A 21782-nucleotide genomic window follows, 5' to 3' on the forward strand; every position below is an offset into this window, starting at 1 on the left:
TGTTATTCCCTATAAACACACATGCACATGAGAGCATGCGTAATGTTTGTAGATTTCATAAAGTTCTTTTATTGATTGATTGATTAATTAATTGATTGATCTTTTCATTAATTAATTAAATTCATTCATTCATTCATTCATTCATTCATTCATTCATTCATTCATTCATTCATTCATTCATTTACACTTTTAAATCCTAGTAGCTGCGAAAGTTGGTTCGTGTAAATGCGTTAACTGAAGGACATGTACAGAAATATCACTGCTCGCTGATTTGGACCATGCCAACGCATTTCAATAGGTTAAATAATAAACGAGTGCCGCACTCATAAAATGGTGTCTCAACGGAAAAGTACAAAAATGCACTTATTTCCTGCACATACACATCGTGATCACAAAGGAAACAAGCATGAAGTCATGTACTTGAATGCACAACACAAGATGGCAAACATTTTGATGCTGTAGTCTATATTTCCTCTGTCACATGATTAGTTTTTTGAAAATGGCGGGAAATCTAAAATGACGTTTCTTATGAGAGTGAGTGCTATACACTTTTTCAGTCTTTAATGGGTCTTATTCAAAGAAAGCTCTTGAAAAACAGGATATTTTGAGATCGGTTTATTTCACATTCGCAGCTATCGGGGCATTTTTTAATCCTGCATCAATACATACTTTGATGATGGGAGAAGGTTAATGTCAAATTCAGTTGTTCACAAAAGGAAATACATTTTGATAAACTCTTTCAGTTTCATTTTAAACTGTAAAATATTAGGATCATTTCTTACGTCACAAGGCAGAGAGTTGCCCAGCTTTGTAGCACGATGATGAAAAATCCCTTGACCAGTATTTAAAACTGACTTTGGAATAGAACAATCTTGTCGAGAAACACAACGCGTTTGGTAAGGATGAACATTACTCTGATATACAAATAACTTGTAACTTACCAGCCATATATTCAAATGTAAACGCTCCCAGAAAATAAATAACTCTTTGTCTGATGGATCAACATTTAAAAAAGAAAGAAATTAAAGGGAAGGATGGTCATTCAGTAATTCCAACATAATACGTAAAGCTCTCCTTTGTAAAATGAAAATTTTGTTCACGTTTGTTTCAGTTGTGTTTCCCCACGCCAAGCAGTACAACAATAGCGTAAAGTACTCTGTATTAAACCATTATATAAGATGATCCGATGGCTCATTGGACTGACTGTGCCTAATCTTAACAACAGACTAAATCTTCTACTCACAGTCCTTACAAAGGGAATCCACGTGTTCATTCAAAGATAAAAATTCATCAACACTTGTCCCACGATTTTTCCAATATTGCCATAGGGAATTTCAATTTCACTATTCTGCAAATACCATACAAATGGTCCCTCTAGACACATTTTAACAGTTTGTTGTTAACACGATTGGAACTAATTTGGGATAATTGGATGGTGAAGTAATGTCGATATAATCTGCAAATGTAACCTCAGCTTCCTTTCCTTTTAAGTTACACACTTATTTTTATGAGTAATTAGTAATATTGTAATATTCAGCTATAGGGCACCTAACACTTTTGAGAAATTTGTTGTCATATCTGTTGTCGACTATTGTCAAACTGGTGCTAGTGTCCGACCATTTGCATCTGTTTTTTCTGGAATTCAAATTGTGCGAGAGCACAGGTGAAAATTTAGATAAGTTCATATACCGGTATACCAAGATTTTGAATTCGCATCGACCGCATGTCCATGTCTGCATGTGTCTTGTACGAATTAATGTTGTACATTAAAACACCTTGTTGTACTGTTGTGCAATTCGAGGTTTCGGCGATAGATATCTAATGGATGGTATCAGAATGAAGATGTCTTCTTTTTGTCAGGTGTGGTTGATTACAGTCCAGAGGAAGATTCGTTGAAGTGTTTTCCGTGAGTGCGTTCGTACACAGCGACATGACTCCTGGCTAAATACCAAGTAAAATTTAATTAATTTTTTTTTTGTTTAGGCGACTTGTTTATCCATTCTAATAAATGCTCCATTAAGTCACGTGAGCCGTAATACTGACGATCAAATCACAAAATAAACATATATACTCTAATATCTATGAAGATTCTTTCCGATTTGAATCAAATTATACTTTTCTATTAGAATCAAAGTATACTTTTCTATTGGAATCAAAGTATACTTTTCCATATGAATCAAAGTATACTTTGCTATTTAAATCAAAGTATACTTTTCTATTTAAAGTGGCGGTAGAAGAAAAGACTTGTAAATTGTGATCAGCCAATCATGTGTAAGTTTTTTCTGACTTGTTTCACTTCAAAATTAAACAACACACACTGATTATAACACTTTTCGATTATTCTATCACTATTTGATTGTGTCACTGCCTTGTAGACCTGTTAGGCTATCTCACCATGTGACCGATAAGCTATCGTAGGTGAAGTCACTTATACCGCTACTTAATTAATTGCCCGTAGCGGGCGCCATGTAATTATCTGAACCTCACAAGCTTGATTTATTCAAAGCAGATTATTCGTTTTCGTTTTAGAACATTTATATGCGCAAAACGTTGTTGTTTTTCTGCGGTTGAATTTTAAGTCTGACCTCAGGTTTAGACATTCTTTTGACGTACTTCAACATAAGAGATTTTGAACATGATGTAGTGAACGTGAAAGAACTTGTCCGCTTGTGTCAACATCCGCTGGGTCATGGTCATGTGACATGAAAAAACAAGAACGGTTCGATATGTAACATTACACATTTTGAAAGCTTTTGTCAGTCCATATAGAAATATACAGAGCGTATTAAACAGTCCATATCATCAGACGTTTTCAACAACAATGCTTTGCGGGAACAATGGAAATCGATTGATCCGTGAGACTATAGACCATGCAGAATTCTGGACGGTCTAAGGTTCTATACAAATCATTACAAAGAAATAATACAAATTGAAGGTATCGAGCGACAACTTTCTCATGTTGTTGAGGTCAAGCACTTCAAAGATATGTTTGCCATTTTGGATTGAACGACATGACGGATTCTGCCCTTTGGATCAAGGAATCTTTTCATTTCTGTTGAAAGACTCTGAGCGACCTACAGTTCCTCACAACTAGGCTTATAAAACAGGGGTCACTACGTTGGTAGGATGAAATATGAGAGGTCATTCAAACATAACTGGATCAATTGCGACTAGGTCTTACTGACGGTAGCGTACGTGTATCCATGCTGACGTGTGAAATTTGCAGGTTCAAGTGTACGTAGCGGATGATTTTGCTATGCTCTTTTCTACAATGTGACGGTAGAATTGCTATGATATCTAAATATTTTTTTATCAAATTGTTCATAAAAAGTAGAGTAATAGGCCTAATCTACGACAAAGCCGTCGGGAAATCACAGCAAGCGTTTCTGATGTTGGTAATAACTACTATCCTGTTCCTGTAAACTGACACAAGACCTCCAAAAATCCGAAATAATACGCGTACGACAACGTGTATGAGCGTTCACTGTGTTGTTATATGACACTTACGAGATGTCTGGTTAACACTGTGACAAAGGAGGGATATCGGGGCTGTCACCCCCGGACATTTCCTATCAGTGTGTTGCAATGGCCGGGAAAATAACCAGGGGGTCACACTCCTAGAACCTTTGGGGTCAGGTAGGTCATCAGAAGTGTGAAATCCACTTAATGGCTCCGGAGCTTTCCCTGCCTTTCAGTTTTTAACACTTGTTTGTCAACAAACTTATAATTGGGGATATCATCGAGTTCACAAATTGTTTCATCATTACGTTCAGCCTTCAGTACACAAACCCAACGGAGAAAAGTGAATAAACGCACACATGGGATGGCGTATTTCATTTTTTATTAAAATTAACAAATTGAGCGACAAAATTTGCACTAAAAATGGCAACTATTGACAGCAAGGACAAAACTTCGGCTATCTACTGATTGAATGAGTTTGTTATCACGTACATCAGTATCACGATAGTCTCCATGGTAACTCGGTCACGTGTTTCTTTTTCAGGGGATCGTAATGAAGTTTCGAAAACTGAAGGAGTTTCTGTGTTTTGATGAAACGAAAAGAACGGCGTCAGCTGTGCAAGTTGTTTGGATCCTGATACGGAAATGAAGCAATTTTATATCGAAAATTATCGAAATCAGGGTGAATTCACCACAACCACCTTGTACAGAATGGAAGCAATAATGTTTCGTGCCAAAGTATAATTTTAACATATATTAAAGTAATATTTGAAACTAACAAAATAGCTTACTAATCTGAAAATCTAGATACCTACAAGAACTAAGGAAAGCTAACTTACTTATAACGAACAATTTATATCTAATTACTACAAAAAATATCTCCTTATTATAAATCTACAAAATAATTTTAGAAATCTAGTCAAAACATTTTTTATTTTATTTTTTTTTGAGTGTAGTATAAATAAAGCATTAGTAGTATACTAGAAATAACATCGGTGAAAATAAAACAAAGTGCTACATCGCAATAGATGTCTTAATGCAATAGAAATAAATTTACTGATATTAGAATCAAAATATACAGTTACACATAAGCTTAACTATGAATACGGAAAGTAAACCACAAACGAAATTCAACTAGAATGACGTATCCAAATGGTCTTTGGAACTTCAAGATAATGGCTACAACATTCCAAGGTAGCCCACGTTTGAAACTAACTCTCGCAACGATCATCCTGATCACGTGATGGTCGGCGATTTCATTTGAATGTACGAGATCTCGCACGAGTTGCATTGTCAAAATTACTCTGAGAATAAGGAATTGCTTTCATGTTTATTTTATGAATTTTTTCGTTATTTTGCCTTCATTATGTATTTTTTTCATTATTTTATCTTTTCTCTCTTTCTTGATTACCATGGTCAAACATATGTCATGATACGGAAACGTGACTCTGTAGATGACACCGATGAATATCAGCTGAAAATAGCCAACTAACCGCCAGACGACACATCAAAAACATAAAAACGGCACATTTGCATAAAAACAGCAGACGCTGTACATGGAAGTAACTTGTACTGTACAGTCAATAAAATATTTCGTCGTTTAAGAACTCTGAGGCAATGCCATATCTTGCCGAGCATTTACGACAGACACATCCTTATATGGCAATTATTACGGCTCTAACGTGACCTCGTAGCCGAGGTCTTCCGGCATGCGAATAGGCGTGTCGCCATGACGATACACTGTTCAGCATCAGCGCACAAATTTCCAGCTGATTGCAACGCAATCAACAGATGCATAGAGCCGTAACTGAATGTCTTTCTGGCTTGCTGTTAGAGAATTATTGCAGTTCTTATTAAATATTATACGTCATCAAAGTTTGTGGTTCCATACTGTATTTTTATTCAAATTCTGCAAGTTCTTTTGGCATTCCGGGAAGCAGTGACAAAACTTTCCTTGGTCTTTCCTTGGCGTCCCTCATTCTTGCCACAATTCCAGACCAACTCGATACTCGCCAGCCGATGAAAAAGTCTGCTCCTACAAGCAACAAATAGACAGAGCACTCAGAGTTTCAGCTCAAAATGGTTCAGATACAGGTGGCAATCAAGCTTATAATTCCTATCCTGAAGCCGTGAATGGTAAAAACATCTATATACTAACTCAACGTGGTCGGTGAGTGTCAAAATAAAACCCCTACTCAATCATTTAGCAAGACTGGTGTGATTGCTCATTAGACTGTAAAGTTTGCAGAGTCTATTATGCATCTATCTATAATTTATCAAATTCAAAGCCAGCTGCACATAGAGCTCGTAATATTCTGAGATCTCTACATGTGAAAAAAGATAAAATGTTCTTGATACTGTCGAAAAAGTACTTGGCAATGTTCTATCCATAATTTCATTTCTAACCGCATACGAACTGAATATCGCCAAGATGAAATATTGGTGTCTGAGAGGGCACACGGTACTTTGGCAGCAACCCAAAACTGCTAACTTTATCTTATACTCGACATACATTTTACATCGGATATGTTGCCAATGCTCTGCTGTGACTGAAGTCATGCCATTCTGAGCAAAACCACTGTTTTTGTTTTCCAAAATATTAAATGTGGAATGATTTGTCAATTGTTCTACTTACTGAGTGAGATTTCTTGTTCCACCATAGATATGATATAAAGATCGTCTTTGTGGCTTGTTATCTCTGGTGACATTCTATATACATCTCTGAGTGAAAATATCTTCGGTACCAAATTATCGAGTCTGCGCACGAGGTCCTGTGATGTACAATAAGGTAAAAGATTAACGTTGGTCAGTGAGACAAACCGTTCACGAAATCCGCGTCACGTCGTCACCCAGCCTGCCATAGATGGCGCTGTGCTCCCATCGGAACGCACCCTTGTAGGCGTTGCTTATCGTGCTATACGATAGTATTAGAGAATATCAGAGCATCCTTGAGAGACGGGTAAGTATTACCATACCACTGGGACAGATTATTTTGAGATGAAACTTTGCAAGAGTATAAAAATGCAAAAATTCAATGCAGTAAAAATCTAATCTCAAGGACAGAGGCATCAACGCACTGAAGACATTGATGGATATCTTTTGAAGAATGTTTAATTACAATGATAATGTTTATCCCCCAAAGGACGATTAAAATAAGAATTCATACAATAATTTAAGTACATGAATTGGTGAAAAGGAGTGCAGAATTTAGTTGTCCAGAAAATAATCGAGTCCGCCTCCAGACACGTTACGTTATTAATTCATCTTTTGATAATTCTTGGCAAACTGTACTTCGCTAACATACATATGAAAACTGTAGGAAGAGGTGGGAAGGGGGGGGGGGGTGTCGGAAAAATATCATTAACAGGGCAAAGTTACAAAATTCTACATCAAAAAGAAAAGAATAGTAAAGATACTTCACAAACTAATCCAAGGACTGCAGGTATTTTGTATAATCACGTTGAAAATGAGCTCTTTTCTTTATGTTCCATATGACGTATGGTATGCTATTCAAAGTCTCTGTCGCTGCGTAATTTACTGTAAATTGACTTTGCCATGGACCAACGGTTCGAGTGAAGTACATATAGACTTAAGTTTGTACAAACGTCTACACACATATTTACAGTACCGTAGTACCAGCTGGTTGCGAGGTCGTTACAGCCTTCTGAAACACGGTGGTTTCAATCGGGTTCGAACTCACAACGTACGGCACCTAGCGGAGAAGCCACAGACAAAACCGCTCGACCAAATCCCCAATCTGCGATATGCAGACTTACTCAATAACGAAACGCATTTCAAAGAATCTAATTGTATTAAAATCTTGTAGATGTAATAAAATAAAATCACAGTGATCATAATGGAACACTTACCTGTTCAAATGGTGGATATGAGATGTATATACATTTGTAGTTCATAGATTTAACAAAGTCTGCTATTGAGTGGGCTATCTGATTTGAAAGTCCAATCAAAGCCTTCACTTCGGCTTGCTCTTTTTCTTTGCATATATTGGGAGCCCAGTTACTGCCTGCAATACAGCTGAGAAAGAACAGTGTACATTTTATTAGTATATTCACAATTACTTATGTTTCAAATTAGTCATGAAAAGCAAAACGACAGGTTTTGAGAGAGAGAGAGAGAGAGAGAGAGAGAGAGAGAGAGAGAGAGAGAGAGAGAGAGAGAGAGAGAGAGAGAGAGAGAGAGAGAGAGAGAGAGAGAGAGAGAGAGAGAGAGAGAGGGAGAGAGAGGGGAGGCAGGCTGTGGATAGCAGCACTAAGTCGCATTTAAAAAAAATGAGAAAAATAAGTGAACGTACAGTGACCGTATACTCGAAAAGAGTGCAAATAATGTCGGGTTTGTACTTTTAGAGGGCTATGAGTAGGGGCATCATTAATATGTGTGAGTGCGTCAGTCTGCTTTCTATTTGACCGAGCAAACACTCTGTGAAATTGCCCATTCTACCCGTCCATGCACTGTTATGTGAATTACGACCCTCGTCAATTCGCTGTTTGTCTGTCATAGTAAAGAACGGGAATACAATTGTCTGGATTGTATTCTAATAAGCTGAACTGTAACGCTTTCGAATGGACATTCCCTGATATTATCATGTGTATGTCGTTAAGCACGGTAAATAATCCAAGAGAAACACGTCATCATCAGTGCAGTTCGTCAAATCGAAATAAGTTTGTCAGGAGCAAAATAACGAGAGATGCCGTCGCATCAGAAAAGTTCGAGTATATACTTTCTCACTGTACACAGTTCATGTTCTACATACGAGGGTTTTGCGATTGAAATGATGGGTTGGAGAATATCATATTACAGTAAAACGGACACGAAATGGTGATGTTGTTCTCGCAAATTTGCAAACATGTCTTCTATTTGAAGACGCAGCCGAAACATGACGACGAAATTAAAAAGAACTAGTGTAATGAACAAACTATCCCAGGGTTCTCTTGGATAACTAAAAATATCCCTAATGTTCTACACCTGTAGGAGAATAGTGTGAGCAAGCAGAACTGTGGCGTAAGAAAACCCTGGATCTTTTAGAAGTCTTTGCATAAGTACATCACAAACTACAATGTTGTTATGAGTAGATTTACATAGAGACAATAGTGAATCCATCTCCTCAGTCTGTGATTTGAATATCCACTTTGATGGTTTCCAACAGGTCTTCTAAAGAGAGTGGTTTGCCAAACTTTACATTAATGGCTGCAAAAGCAAACAAGGCTCTTTGCTTCTGTTTGGGATTTCAGTCCTTAGGTGGTTTCACAAATTGCAAAAACAAGAATGTTGATAAAGTCCTAGAGCAATCTGAGAAGAATAAACATTTGTCTGTTCCAACAGAGTGACGTCATCGTGAAATTCAATTGTACGGTCTTACGTGTCATCGTCCAGAAACAACATTTTATCATTGGATCGATGAAACTATCTTTGGAATTTGGTTTGTCAGACACAGGGGAATGTAGGGCCGTAATGACTGCAATGTTTGTATTGTGTATGATTCCTGAAAACTTGTAGAAGCAGGTATAGCAAGTATGTTCATAAATGCCATAAAAATTCAAAGTGTGAGCAAACTTGAACCACGGACCCTCGAGAAAAACGTTTTTCTCGATGCTTGAACGAATTGTTACAGTTTCGTAAGTTTTAACGACACAGAGTTCCTCCCGATACAGACTTTATCACAAAGTGTACGAATTGTGATTTGGACGAAAAGTACCAATGTCTTAACAAGGGTATGACTGTATCGAGTGACTATAGAATTCTATCACATAAAGAACGGAGTTCAAAACGTACTCAGGAAAAGTAAGCAAATGGGGGACTGTACTTATAGAACATCTCATGAATACTTGAGATAACAGGTGGTTGTGTGACAAACGCTGCCCAAGGCAGTGTATTGGTGGTTTTCGGGGCAGGCTAGTTTCGGCCATGTTCAATCCCTCATCACCTTGCCTTTCTTAGTGTTAGAACTTAAAAGTGTGTCTCGATAAGACGACATTAAAAGTATGTCAGGCTGGGGATCTGTATAAACAGCACACATCAAAGTCTCTACCGAAAATTGAAGCAACATAATTATTGCGAATCTGACATTAAACAGGCAGGTCTTTGGAATATTATAAGCCACTAAAGTTTTTTTTCGCACTGGTTCAAAGGTCAGCATAAATTTCTGTAAACATTGAGCACAATAACCTTACTGCGAATTCTAGCGTGAATTATTTTCTCCAATATTTAAATAAAAATGGAGAAAGATCCGGTTATACATATTTTGTTACACAAGAATGACAACGACAAATTGTTTGAAATCATAGCTTTACCATATCGTTTTTTAACCTCTTCCATCTGCGCTTGTCGCGCAATTTTATATATTGGTTCTTTGTTACTTTAAACAACCTAGAATATTTTGTTACCGACTTTCTATTTCTGAAACTTTCAAACGAAAGGCAACTCTGCAGCTAATATATTGTTTAGAGTTTAACAATATTATGCAGACAATCGTGATGACAGAATAGAAAACATATTATGGACAATTATCTGAGGAACTGACGGCTACCGCTTCCCCATACCACGGACTAACAGCTCAAAGTTGAAGACAACACATATTCTATGACTTTTATTCTGTCAGGCATATTATTTCCCAAGTCAGTTAAAGCAGTTAAGAGCCAAAACCATATTTATTTTCATCTACTTGGCTTACTCTATTATAACAGCCTCAGTCTATAATAATCGTGTTTACAGTATTTGTGTTTTCAGGGCTCTTCTATGTCTTCAATTGTTCAAATTTTGTGGAAAATGTAACACAATAGACATGTTATGCCTCACTGTTTATGATCAACTTGACCTTGATGGTGACATATGTGAACTTGGCAGAATAGAGGAATCGATATCAACAACCTAACATTGAGTGCCACCGACTAGAAACAGGCTGGAGAGTTGAAAGAAGTGACGTCACTTGACACTTACTTTTCGCCTGTACGATTTCTCCAGTGCACCACGGCGAATCTCTCCCCGTCGCAAATTTTGTCGTAAATCGGATCGACCATTTTACGGACGTAGGATGCCCAGATGAAGTGCTTGTCGATGTGGTTATCGATCTCGTCGTGGTAGGGCGTTATCAAGGGAACTATGTCCTCGCTTTTTGAGATCAATAGACATCGCTGGTCGGCAGTTTCCTTCAGGAATAGTTCGTGTTTTTCCTTCGGATCCTCCCAGTTCACAACAACCTTTGGTGGATACGTCTTTCGTAGTTCGTCCAAGGCGTAGAACATTCCCCAGAAACGCTTGCTGTTTTCCATATCCTCGTTCAAGATGTGTTCCATAATCTTTCTTTCCAGATCGTTCAGCGAATCGTTACAAGCGTTGTAAAATTCCTCCACAGTGGCCACAGACATAACCTTTTTGAGTTCGTCCACGTCGATTGTCTCTTCAACTGTTTTCAGTTGAAAGATTACATTCTCTTGGAGTCTGTCGTGCACACGGAACGGAACAGTCACTACACTCCTGTTCTGGTACATAGCTAAATGCGCACCGACCCTGAACATCGAAAAGGCCCAGTTGGGTCCACCGTCAAAGATATCATAGAGTGGAAATAGGTAACGATTCCGACTGTCTCCGAAGCGTGGTTGGTCTTTCTCGAAGAAATCTGAAATTGGCCTTAATTCCTGTAATAAGAAAAACAGAGAGACACTTACATGAAGAAGTCATGTGATTCGACACGAGCTTGAGAGTTCCTTGGCATCCATCGCCTAATTCATGGAAACTTCGACATCATTGTAAAAGTTTCGATTTTCTGTTATACTTGCATAAACGAGTGTACTGGTGAAAATTTGAGAGACGGGACGGAACAGATAGAGGGAGTTAGAAAGACAAGGATATATTGATATACAGAAAGAAGATCTGCAACGGCAGGGAGGAACAAATAGACAAGAAGGGATTTATTTATTTATTTATTTATTTATTTATTTATTTGCACTGATATACAACAGGTGAAGCCCAATGACCGGATGCAGTCAATAAAAATGTACAGAACAAAACAAAATGTAGTACAAGACAAAACAAGAAAGAACACACAGCAAATAAAAAGCACACACAAACATCAAATTCATTCAACGTCGAAAGGATTATCAGCTAGGGATAAAAGTCTTTCAAGTCAATTGAGAAGTTATTTTTGTCATATCGTGAATCAATTATGCTAAAATACTATGGCAGATTTTAGGGAACACAAACGGCGCCATTAAAGAAGTGCTATCGCCACAAACCGATGACGTCGTACCTGCCACAGATAAATCACAGAATTTCATATTGGTGGTACTGAGTGCAATGCATTGTCGGTACCACTACCGGACTATTGCCGTAATGATAAAAGCTTTTGAAGTTGAACACAATGTTGTCGATGACGATTGACGTAACAACAGTAATTAAAACATTCTATTGTACATCACCATGTGAATAATGCAAAAATGGAAATTCTTGTGCGACTGTTATGTAAGAAACTATCTTTGTGCACAGTACGAGGGCACCGACTCCTTCAAGTTCATCTATCGCCCTTACTTTTTCATCAGTCTTGCAAACTGACAACACCGCTCTTGTTGACGTAGATGAGTATTTAATGTTTTGAACTCAAATTCCAGAGTTATCATGTGACAAAATAACTCGCAGCTGTCGATAAACATTGGATTCAAAACGCTGAATAAATTTTCCCTGGATTGTTTTCGTTCATTCCAAAGTCATAAATAATTAAAGATGTGGAGGAATGTTTTCCAACAATTCAAAACAAAAAAATAAAACATGTTTTGCAGGTTTGGTGTCGACAATTATTGTCAGTGTTTTATGTTTATCAATGGCGTCTTTCATTGTAAGTGGCAAAGACTATGAGCAATGAAGACGTCATATTTCAAATCGCAAGTTGACACAAGAAATGAGACACTACATGGACAGTGTAAACCCTATAAAGAAACTCTAGGAATGCAAAAAACGAGTTTTATATCTGAGAATGACGTCACGTGACATCAAGGGCTGATTGACCTATGTAGTCACGTGGATGTTTCTCAGACCACCAGGACTTTCAAACCCCTTTCTTATTTTTGAATCGATATTTCTCTTATCCATAAATCGATGTTCGGTATTTTTCAATCTTCGTAGAGTACGTAATCCGTAATTAATTTCAAAGTCTGCCGTTGTTTGCTTTATGCCGAAACACGAAACCAGTTTTCTTTTCGCATAATCCTCACGGAATGTGCCATGTCTTCGCAATGTATTGATTAGGATGAGACAGAAAGATCACTAATAGATATGCGGGCTGCCATGGACCTGTTCAAACACACCACCTACAGTATAGAGAGCTACCCATGTCAGAAACACAATTTTCACCGTTCCACAGGCTGCTTTGAAGTTCAACTACATTGCTGTGTGGTAAATCTCAGTAATTTTATCAAACTCATGAGAAAATGAGGGGATGGCGCCATCATGCTACGATATTCCGAAAAGAGAAACTAAGAGAGAATTACGAATCCCATATAATTTGATATTAGGATGATGTAAAATTTGCCAAACGGGAATAATGATTCTCCATATTTTAAGAAATTCAAGATGAAGTATATCATACAATATTAGTCCTCAGAATGATACGAAAATCAGCTTTAAGATCTTTGTCAGGCCATCTCACTTAGACGTTTTTTCGTCAATTTCTATAGTCACTGTGAAAGGTAAGCAAAATACAAACTTAAAGCATTTTGCCAGACGATGATATCGGACTGAATAAATTGCACTAAAACATTAAAAATGTGAAAGCGTGCACCAATTCGTGATCTCTGCATTCCATTGTTAAAAATGCACACTTCGTACATCGTTGAAAAGTTTTGCCAAACATTGGTCAATGCTTGTAGAAGCAAACGACGTTGGCCCAACACAGGAGAATCTTCACCAATGACATATAAAGACATCGTCCCCTTCATCGATTGATTTAGCAATGAAAGTGAACTGCTACTTATTAAACTCTCATTGTATCTATTGACTCCGTGATCAAACAATACCGCAATTATACAGGCGGCGGAACTGAATTCCGACGTTCTCTAAGCGTTTAGCCTCGCTGTGGGAAACTCGCCAAATGGCGTTTCCGACCAATGTCGCTGCGAAGAATGTGAAGAGGGGATTGTGACGCCGAGTTGTCGATTTTATTAGAGCACCGCGGAATTCTTATTCACGTTATGCAAATTAGCCTTAATTAAGTAAATGGGTGATGTTCAAGAAAATTGTCCTCCATAAACAAATCGATCAATTCTGGGAATGGCGTTCTAAAAATTTCCCGTGTGAGATTTGAATGGAGAACGTGCATAGATATGCAGTGTAGATAAAACTATGGACAGTATGTGCAAGTGTAGAGGCTGTCAACATGACAAGACAAAGAACCAAAGTTTACAGGTTAAGGGTACACAGCTATCAAAGTCAATTTTCAACAACATTGCATCACTTTACAACAACGTAAGCTACCTTGATTTGAATAGTGTCTAAACTGCAAAACAGAATGCAAAAGTGATGTGCTTTCGAGGCCATATTTTGTGCAGCCCATTGCTTCTTTAGCTCCAGTGGTAGTTTGAGATACGCGTTCGTCGTCAAACTTCCGAACGTATTTTCATTTGAGAATTACTTATGGGTGTGTTAGTACTGTTGACTATGGCTAATCAGGAGTTTCTATACTGTGTACTGTAGCCGAGTTCTTGTCTTTACACTGCAAATTCTGACAAAGCCAACACTCACTGTTCCAATAGAAATGTGATAAATTTCTCTTGTGTATTCCAACTCAAAGCTGCTATGCACAATGTGTCATCCTTATATTTTCTAAATCAATATTAGAGAAAATATCATTCAAAAATGAGAAATTGACTGATTCGTAGACCTCTGCTGCAAAAGATTCAATGAAGAAGACAGTATATCGGATTCCCTAATGACTTAGTCGTCTCTTTTCTTCCAATAAATGTGTCTCCATGGACCAGAGGTTCCGCTAGAACGTGTTGAACAGATACCTTGGGGCCATTCCATGCACGTCAAAACAGATCATTATACTGCTCTATGTTCATTCTCTTGATCATATCCGTCAGCAAGCAGTTTGAAAAATTACGTATGGTTGGACCTTTCAGTAGACGATGAACAAAACCTGGATGGATGCAACAACTATTAACGTGTCCCTGCCCAACGTTCCTTTCATAAGAATAGAACAATTTAGTAGAGAAAGCAATGCCCATGAATAAAAGCGCGGTAGTTAAAATTTGCCATTCTGTTTGATACGGTTGCTTGATTAAATTTTCGCGGGAAAACTTATTAAATCACAATTAAAATGAATAATTCGGCAGATTTTGTTTGCCACGGCACTTTCAAGTTACAGTAGACTTGTCGTGCAACAGAGAAGTAAAGTTTTGCAAAGTGGGAATTCCCCATAGTGACAGTCACACCGCAGTTTCGACCGTAAAGGGTTTATCTGATATCGATCTTTTTTTAATGGCGTTCCTAATAGTGCTTTAAATCGCCTTGACTTAAAAAGACTTGGTAGTCCATTAACATCACAAATCGAAATAGACATGCACCGTATCTGTAGTCATAGCATGGTGTTGTCATGAGAATCGTTACTAGGACAAGACCACACATCATAGCATGGTCAATCACCTTGATGTAGAAAACAATGAGTGTGCAAGTACATCCGCTATGTTACTTTTTCTCCTAAAGAAGTTAACAAGACATTTTAGGTAATCCTTTGCTAGTGGAACCACATTCTTGTAATCAGTAGCCTTGCCAATTGTTGAGGGATTAGGTCTGTTGTTATATCAGGAGAGAAAGAGAGAGAGAGAGAGAGAGAGAGAGAGAGAGAGAGAGAGAGAGAGAGAGAGAGAGAGAGAGAGAGAGAGAGAGAGAGAGAGAGAGAGAGAGAGAGAGAGAGAATGAATGAATTAAAGAAAGAGAGAGGTGATGAGTGAGTAAATAAGAGACTGTGTGTGCCAAAGCTGGAGTGGATGAATATCGGTAGATATAGCATTGATAAGAGCGAGTTGCACTGAGAGAGGGTTTTCGAGATGGTTGCTGTAGCCTAACTCTAGAGAAGGTTTGTTGGGGGCAAACATTGAGCAGAAAGTTCAACAAATTGTATTAAAGCATACAGTCTGACCGTTGCACTCATTTGCAAAGGTGTCCGGTACTGCTGACAAAACACTTCGGTTGTTTTCTAAAAGACTTGCAAACCTTAGCCTTTGGTCATGTGGTAGCATTAACAATAATTTTAACAGGATGGAAGGTCATATTAACCCTAATACAAATATTATTTTGATGGCCATATTGTGTCAGTGGACGAATTGCCAGACAGTGATTTTGTATTTAGTTTTCGTCCTTGGGTTGTGGTTGTCGACCATTTCAAAGTGGAAAAGGCTTATCCAGCCTGCCATCCTGACCCTAACCGAATAGGAAAGTATGAATATATCAGTGTCTGATACTCCTGTTTGGAACGAAACGTTTTAATTGTCACACTGAGTCGATTAATGTAAATCAAAGTTCGGATAAAAAATCTAGTCGAGTTTGATCTATAACTTCAGTTCGTCACATCGGAAAGTTACGTTCACATCAAGCGACTCTCCGGCTTTTTGAAGTGTAACAAACAATGGAAGACATGCATACGTACCTTGGGTTTTGGTGGTTCTGTTGGCTTGGACACTTCGATGTGAAAATTGCCATTTAACATCAGATGTAAGAATGATATAACAGAGAGTAGCATAAGCAATAGTATTATGCGAGATTTGAAAAGCTTTCGCAAAGTCCGTGCGCTGATTATCACCATTTCGGAGACGATATCTTCCTTTTCGTCCACTACGAAGTAAAATCTCTCAAAACAAAATGAAAGTAAATCCTGAAAGGCAAGAAGATTTGTCTGGTATTATTATGTCATTATTTTTAATCTGATTTGTCTTGTTATTATCATTAAGATCACAAGTCCATTTTAAGTAGTACGCCTTCGCCTTTGTGAAGATCTTTGCGCCGACAAAAACCCTAATCTTAGCCTACACTTGTTGAAATTACTTCGATCGAGTATCCAATCGAGAAACATTTCTACCAGAATTATTTTAAGTGCAGAAAGGGAATTGCAGATACCAGTAATCCTGTTTATAAATTTTCCTGTTTTACTCTATTGGAGTTATCTTGCACGTCATTGAAAGTGTGGTGTAACAACTTTGTTACTTCTACATCGTGTATGTAGGCCTTACGAAGTTGAACACAGCAATCCTAAACATTCAATTTGTACAACTTTTTTTTGTAAAACAAACTTCGAGGTGGAAGAGATGCCCGGTGTATTATGGAGATTGGTCGCTTAGTGCGACGTATTAGTTTAAAAAGTACTTAAATCCAAATGATTAGGCAGTCCGGTCAATTTTCAGTACATATAATACAACCATGAATGTTTCTGTCGCTTCCTACCTTCATAATGTAACTATATGCATAAAGCTGTATATAAAACATACCAATCATATATGTTCTAATGTTACTTTGTTATACCAACGCACATTTTATACTAACGACATAAGAAATGTTTTCAAAATTTGAGGGCAAAGCGTAGAACGTACCGAGTTATTCTGATCATTTGAAGAAACCAAGAACGCAATAACGCAAAAACATTTGACAGTAAACGCTAATTTATTTTGCACACCTCTTTACTCTATAGTACAGCTGTTATTGCTCCGGTCCTCATTGTATTGTTTAATTATTGATTTCCGTTGTTTCATACTGGATACCTCCCCTTTGTATCGCGGAGTTCACAGGAATTCCAATCAAGGGCGTTTATCAATGGTCATCAGCAGAGACAAACGTTACCTGGGTTTACATTCTCACTCCCTGCTATTATTGTTTGTGCAGACAGTCTCCGTTGCTGGGTTTATGAACATTAAAATAAAGGACGGGAAGAAAAAGGAAAGTCTTAACGTTAAGTATTGGAAAGAAGGTTTCTCACCCACGTGTTGACAGAGAAAAAATCGATTCATGGAAATTAAATGAAAAGTTCAAAGGCGAAACGCGAAATGCAATAGAATAATTTTGTATTCCTGCAATCGAATTTACGATTCAACTTTTAGCACTCCCTCCTCCATCGTTACTTGTGAATCGTATAAGCCGCGGGTTCTTGAATTTCTGGCCCTCAACACTGAACAATGAAAGTACCATATGACAGGGTGTATGGACGTGCTGGCACAGGTTCAAATGCCTTCAAAACAAGATCGCAACCGAACGATCATGACCAATAATGATCCGAGAGCGAATATCTTTTTGCCTTCGTGCCAGAACTTGTCTGTAGAAATGTCAAAATGGATCAAATTGAGACCATTGGTGATACATCATCTGAGGATAACGAGCAAGTGATGTCGTGATCCGGGGCTTATACCGATGATTCACGCTTGAATTTGGATTAACTAGAAAAGAAACTAGGGCGGGGTTACACATGATGAAAGAAGATGTTACAGCCATCGACTTCAAATGTTCAGTTTGACTGCTCCCCTGGTGAACAACATACATGAATAATTTGTTCCCAATTAGCAACTTTCAAAACTCGAACGTCGTTAGCGCTATATTAACAGACAGGGTCGTAAAATTTTTACACCCATAACACTACTTAAGAACTTAAGTCTGTGATTTTGGAAGCCATATCCGCCCGGTCATTGTTCATTTACGATCGTTCTTGTAATAACTTCATGCTTTTGTCAGAAATCTGTTGCTATAGAGGCAATTAGCATACAAAAACGCGATGAAAGACTGAAAGATGGGGACAACTTTTACCGGATGCTGCGCTTATATATGCGATCGCGTTATCAGACCTATCGCACGAAAGAGTCTAAAAACGTTTAGCTTCAATGCTCGGCCATTTTCGTAATTCAAACTAGAACTTTCACTTGAACGCACGAAGTGTCTTCAATGTCAGACTTACCTAAAATGAGTTCCAAAATTTACCACTGTGTCCTTTTATCGAACCATTCACGGTGTCGTGGCTTGGAAACCTAACGAGATCTAGAAAACAAAAAATGTACGAGAAATGTAAGAGCCGTCTATATCGACACGTCCTTGAGGGTGCTGTAGATACACTCCAGGAAAAAAAATATGGCACCTAACACGTTCAACACCGGGCACTAAATCAACACAAATGACGGTTGAATGAAAAAACTCACAGGGGAATAACGTAGTTTCCTTGGCTTTGTTGGTTGCCAACCGTCAAGACTTCCAGGAGAATCGAACGTAAGGTCCAAAAGAATAGGTTAGTTTCGAAGTGATACGCAGTAGCAAGGTGTCGGCTGGGAAGTTACCGCGTGAGATGTGTCTCACACTTCGGAGGACGCCCAAATGGTCAGTGACGTTGCACAGCTTTTGGGTCGAAAGCGAGACCGGTCCGTGCTCATGATTATTCATGAAGTACGTCAGAAAAAGGTCGTCTTGTTTCGAAGTGAAAATGGAAATCACCCACTCTCCATTGTTGTGTTTGTCAAAGAATTGTACTCTCCTTTGTGACGACCCTATCGTTATGTAATATCGACAACCATAAAGGCGCCAGGCTGAGTGCGTGAACTGTTGTAAAGAAAACCTAATGTTTCATAGTGAACACAGACACTTCACCTACATTGTTGTGAATGTTACGATCAGCCATGTATCGTCTTGTACAACTCGATACATGAGTTCAGCAAAAAACCATCGCGTTTAATTATCTTTGTCGATATGTATACCGACCCCAAAATTAATATTCTTGCATACCTGTTCTCCCTACTCAGGCTGTCTATGGTTAAAGTATGATTCAAGTAACATATCTCTTGGCTAACTTTTTATCACTGTTACTCTACCCAACAAGTAACTGTACTCTTAAAGACGGCTTTTTACAGGTATTACAACGAAATATAGTCCCTGTCAATGCAGACAGACGCCTTCAACGATCCTGTCTACCCTTCTTGCCTCCGCGCTAATTGGTCACGGGTACTTCACATGAACAACAACAACAAAACAAGGGATGACATTGTCTCGCGAGATTTCGTTAACACATTGTAAGTTAACATAGGTCAACAAGAGATGTGGCGGCTTTCAGAGCAACAACAGCCAGTAGTCACCGCACCATCACAGTGCGTTCACATTTTTTCACAAATCTTAAATTTAATGGATGAGACTATAAAACAAGTCAGCAAGCACCGATGTGCAACCAGTATTACATTTTAACTGTCGGTATTCCCCTTTCAATTTTACGACGCCACAGATATCCACGTAGTTATGCGTAGTATACTCAACATGAAGTTACTTTGACCCACTTGTTAGATACATGTCGAAAGATAGATAGATAGATAGATAGATAGATAGATAGATAGATAGATAGATAGATAGATAGATAGATAGATAGATAGATAGATAGATAGATAGATAGATAGATAGATAGATAGATAGATAGATAGATAGATAGATAGATAGATAGATAGAATGTTTCAAAGAGATCGCGACATCAAGATCAACCGTACTTATATCATCAATTGCAATAGTGTATATGAAAATAAGGGATGAACTTGCTTTCTCAATGAATGTAGTATATTTTACCTCTATGCTTGCAAATAACAGTAAGAATACAGCAAGTAAAGTGAAAAAAGGCGAGAGGTTAACTTGAAGATTGACGATGACGTCACGTTTTGAAGGCTGAACAAAGAAAGAATGATTGATTTGACTGTCGATTCTAAAATGATTAATCTATGCGATTTTTCCAGAAAGTGTGAACTGTTTGGATTTATCGTACGGTTGACAGCTACGAAACCTTCTCGGGCAGCACGTTCCGACACTCCAAGTGACCACAGTGTCCATCCATTATGGGAGAGGGGCAGTGGGTCTATGAATTGATTAAAAATGAAGCGTGTTTAAAATGATTTGTCTTGAAGTAACTAGATGTTCGTCAGTTTCACCCTAGACGACAAGAAGAACCACCACAACAGACTCTTGTAATACTCGTCTGAGGTTTTACCTGATACAAATGTCAATCGGAGACGCCCTGGGAGTTCGCTTGAATTATGCAGACAGTGATCGAAACTATCATGTCGTTTTCATAGACAAAAAGATCAGGCCTGCAACTTAGCACGTTTCACGTGGACAGGGATACCAAGGCGCTCACCGATGTGCAAATCAAATTTCATTTTTTGACGCTGGTGTTTTGTTGATCAGTCCGTCTTGTAAACAAAACAGGTGATAAAATATGCAAAAATGTAGTGATAACGCCAGACGCTGTGAATATGCCCGTTATGGACAGTTACCTCCAGTCGGAATTCTCAAGAAGTGATCGATATTTGCATATTACAAAAATCAGGTGTTCACGTGATCAGTTTTAACTTGCGAGGTTATCTGAGATTGGTCCGACTCTCTGTTTCTTTGCATTTCTCTGTCGGCACTAACATTGAACTTTTAAACAGATGTGTAAATCTCAGAATTAGTTGAGTTTTCAACTTATCAATTTTGTGTGGAGGAAAGTGGCGTAATTTTGAATTTTAAGTGGCATATACAAACAAGTCGCACAATGAATCTAATTGTGATATATCTTGTTAATTGCCCGCAAAGGCTATCTTCGAATTCTTCGTTTGAATATTTTTTATTGATGTGGTTGCTACAACGTACAGATCAAGCAGTTTACTCTCGGTCTTTGCGATGAGAATGGGAGAATTCTGGTTCAACATCAAAAGTGTTTTATAGAAACAAGGTCACCCAGTTGCATACTTCGTACACATGACGCATGCGTACTCTGCGCCGTAAATTTATGCACGTGTTTCGACGTCACGAAACTCGGAAAAAGGAAAACACAATAATTGCATCCCCCTCCCACTATTTCCGTTTGTAGTTTAATAGTGACGCTTGGTCTACTTCCAAAGTGTATGTTGAAAGTCTCACCATTAATCGCTCACAAAAACAGTCTGTATGAGTGAAATCATAGATCCTTAGGATCTATTGTGAAAGGCACTGTTGTTGTCTAATTCTAAATTTTGGTCCGGACCAGAATTCACCCGTCGACATTTAACAATGCATGTGCAGGCTAAGTTGACAAGCTGAATACTGTGTATCTCAATGTGCTTTGGGAATTATAGTACAAGTAGTAAAAAGAATCAATGACACTTACAGCTTCTGTCCCTTTAGTATATTTATTTTATTCTCCAGGTTTCAACGAATGACATCAGTATTTATGCTTACGTCTGAAATGGTTGTTACTGTCGATATTTAAACAAACAGCTGCTCGTTCATCGCAAATTACTAGGCTACGCTCGACATGATTTCGTCATTGAACTCGTATTTATCGTTTTACTCATTAAATA

General features: G+C 38.1%; 1 protein-coding gene across 1 annotated transcript; it reads right to left on the bottom strand.

Annotated features, from left to right (window-relative positions):
- Positions 1 to 3824: 3824 nt before the first annotated feature.
- LOC139125323 (uncharacterized) lies at positions 3825 to 18834 on the bottom strand. Its single transcript, XM_070691421.1, has 7 exons — positions 18636 to 18834; positions 18398 to 18477; positions 16112 to 16336; positions 10414 to 11111; positions 7329 to 7494; positions 6095 to 6230; positions 3825 to 5494 (listed from the first exon to the last, which is right to left on the bottom strand). Exons 3-7 carry the CDS (start codon positions 16265 to 16267, stop codon positions 5358 to 5360), a joined length of 1293 nt encoding a protein of 430 aa, XP_070547522.1. The 5' UTR covers positions 16268 to 16336; positions 18398 to 18477; positions 18636 to 18834; the 3' UTR covers positions 3825 to 5357.
- Between the last annotated feature and the right edge of the window lie 2948 nt (positions 18835 to 21782).

This window comes from Ptychodera flava (genome assembly GCF_041260155.1).
Source record: "Ptychodera flava strain L36383 chromosome 3 unlocalized genomic scaffold, AS_Pfla_20210202 Scaffold_25__1_contigs__length_14229661_pilon, whole genome shotgun sequence".
NCBI lineage: Eukaryota > Metazoa > Hemichordata > Enteropneusta > Ptychoderidae > Ptychodera > Ptychodera flava.